General features: G+C 49.6%; 1 gene segment (V, D, J or C); it reads left to right on the top strand.

Moving 5' to 3' along the window:
• Positions 1-1,371: 1,371 nt before the first annotated feature.
• On the top strand, positions 1,372-2,000 carry LOC124227184 (immunoglobulin lambda variable 2-8-like). The segment is given in 2 exon segments: positions 1,372-1,454; positions 1,570-2,000. Coding segments are annotated over 2 exon segments (477 nt in total).
• The last annotated feature ends 688 nt before the right edge of the window (positions 2,001-2,688 follow it).

Genomic DNA, 2,688 nt, shown 5'->3' with positions numbered 1-2,688 from the left:
TTGGATACAAACGCACTAGATCAAGCAAATCTCTGTGGGTGGAAGAGAATTTGCCTCAGGAATGTGCACAGCACTGAGGTGAGGTTGTCTCAGTGCACACAAAGAGCACAATAGGAAGAAAAGTCCCCTGTTTCCTGTGACACCAAAGCATGCCCCTGAGGACAGGTTCCTGGAAAGGGGGCCTCATGCCAAATCTGACCCCAGTGCTCTCCTCCCACATCCTCAAACTCTGGAATCCAGCCCCTGCTTTCTATTAAGTTCTGCTCAGTCCTGCAGTGCTCTTGTTCCTCAGGCAGTGTTTTATCTTTCCACACATCGAGAAGCCAATCCATGTTCATCTGGTCTCATTCTTCTCATTCTCCCGACCCACTGGGGTTGGTTTATTTCACCTCTAGTGTTTCCTCAGCCCTGAGCCCAGAGCTGCCTCACAAGCAATTACCCCATGTGAGGCTGTGGTGGGACATCCTATATAGTCCTGAGGTGACTGAGGAGCCAGCTAATTTACCAAGTGACACATTCTATTCCGGACTCAGTTATTGTACAATGGAAACTGAGCATAGAAGGAAATAGAAGGGATCAGGGGACCTGGTACTGAGCTGGATGGGGAGGGAGGGAGTTGAGGAGGGGAGCGGAAGAGAGATTTTCCCCTCCCACTCAGCAGCCTTCCCTGGTGCTTGCACTGCACTATCTGAGGCCACCAGGGGGCAGCGAGGGCCTGGATTTGGGAAGGTCCTTGTTTGGGTTTGTTGTGTTCTGGATGAAGTTCCAAGAGCTGCCCTTCTCTGATCCCCTCTTATGTCCTAAAGTGGTTATGCCCCAATAAATCTTCCTCTCAAAGTGCTTATAAATGCCCAGGGCTCAGCCTTGGGCCTCAGTCTCAAACCACTGCAGAGACAGAGGATAGAGTGATGCATGAAGACCCCTCCTAACTGAGGGGGATAAGGATTGAGGGGATACAGGGTCCCCAGCTCTGCCTTTGATACTAGGATAATGGAGCAATTGGATCTATCAGCCAGCCTGGGACCCTGCCCTGTCCTCACCTTTTCCCCACCCAGCATGGGGAGGAGTCCAGGGATTTCTCACCCAGGGACAACCATGACTCCACAACAGGCAAGGTAGGGACATCTCTGGCCTCAATCCATTTCTGCATAGTATTACGTACTCAGTGTGTACTGACTCAGAACATTTTAGGAAGGTTTAATTCACGAGTAAGTTCTGCTATGCAGTGATGCAAAGGTATCTAGAATCAAGAGACAGGTCAGAGGGGGTGAAGAGAGGGAGGTGCAGGGAGCAGATTTGCATGGAGGCCCCTCCCTCCTCTGAGGCCAGGGGAGGGATAAGAGAGGTCTGGGGGAGCCAGGCCCCGGGTTGGGGTCTCAGAAGGCAGTGCTGTTGGGGAATCTCCACCATGGCCTGGGCTCTGCTCCTCATCACCCTCTTCACTCAGGGCACAGGTGAGACCTGCAGGGAAGGGACTATGGGGGTAGTTGGGCTGATGCTTTGTCTCCTTCTCCTCAGGCTCAGCTGGGCCCTGCACTGAACTCACCAGAGTGTTTTTCCTCTTCCCAGGGTCCTGGGCACAGTCTGCCCTGACTCAGCCTGCGTCAGTGTCCGGGACTCTGGGACAGTCGGTCACCATCTCCTGTGCTGGAAGCAGCAGCAACATTGGAAGTTATAACTATGTTTCCTGGTACCAACAGCACCCGGGCACAGCCCCCAAACTCCTCATTTATAGTGTCAGTTCTCGGGCTTCTGGGATCCCTGATCGCTTCTCTGGCTCCAAGTCTGGGAACACGGCCTCTCTGACCATCTCGGGGCTCCAGGCTGAGGACGAGGCCGATTATTTCTGTAGCTCACGTGCAGGTAGTAATACTGTCCACAGTTGTGCAAGTTCATGGGGAAGTGAGAGCAAAACCTTCCCTGAGCTCACAGGCTCCCTCTTTGCTCTGAAGATGCTTCTACAACCCCTGGCACAGGAGGCTTCCTGCAGCCTGGTTTGAGAATTCAGTTCTCTCTCAGCTCCTCTCCCCTCCCACAGTGAAATCTAAAAGGAAACATGCTCTGTGGATTTTTGTTTGTGGACAGTAGGAGTATTTTCTTCGCCTGTGTGAGCTTGGTTCTAAAGGTGAGACCTTTTCCAGCTCTTCATTGGCAAATACTTCTTGAAAAGAGACGTCTGCTGTGTGTAGTTCCTGTAGTTCTCAGGGAACTGTTCACAGTTTCAATTTCTTTGTTCTCATTGTTGATGATTTCACTGTGGAAAACGTCTCTTAACCATAAGGTGAAGTAGTGTCTAATGTTCCTCAGGTCAAGAAGGCTGTGATTCTCCTTAGAGAGAAAACACATGTTAGATGAGCTTCGTTCAGGCATGAGTTCCCTCCATTCCACCAAAACGATGGCCTCCCCACATCCTATTTTGATCTGGTCTCATCCATGAGAACCTAAGAAATTGGAAATAGATAAGTCTTCAAACTTCTGCTTTCAAATACATCTCGGGAACTCTGATTTTTTTAGACTCCATCTGACTTTGACCTATGTCTTGCAAATCTCATGCTGGTCTAAAACTGAATAAGTATTTCCTTATATCACAGCATTTAAACTTTTAAAACATCCTAGTCTTTCTATCTGCAATGGGCCATAAATGAGTAACAGCATAGAAAATCTTTGCTAAATCATTTTCTAGACCTT

Source organism: Equus quagga, chromosome 15, assembly GCF_021613505.1.
Source record: "Equus quagga isolate Etosha38 chromosome 15, UCLA_HA_Equagga_1.0, whole genome shotgun sequence".
Taxonomy (NCBI): domain Eukaryota; kingdom Metazoa; phylum Chordata; class Mammalia; order Perissodactyla; family Equidae; genus Equus; species Equus quagga.
The sequence above is the reverse complement of the archived record's forward strand: the minus strand, read 5'-3'. Positions and strand labels throughout refer to the sequence as shown.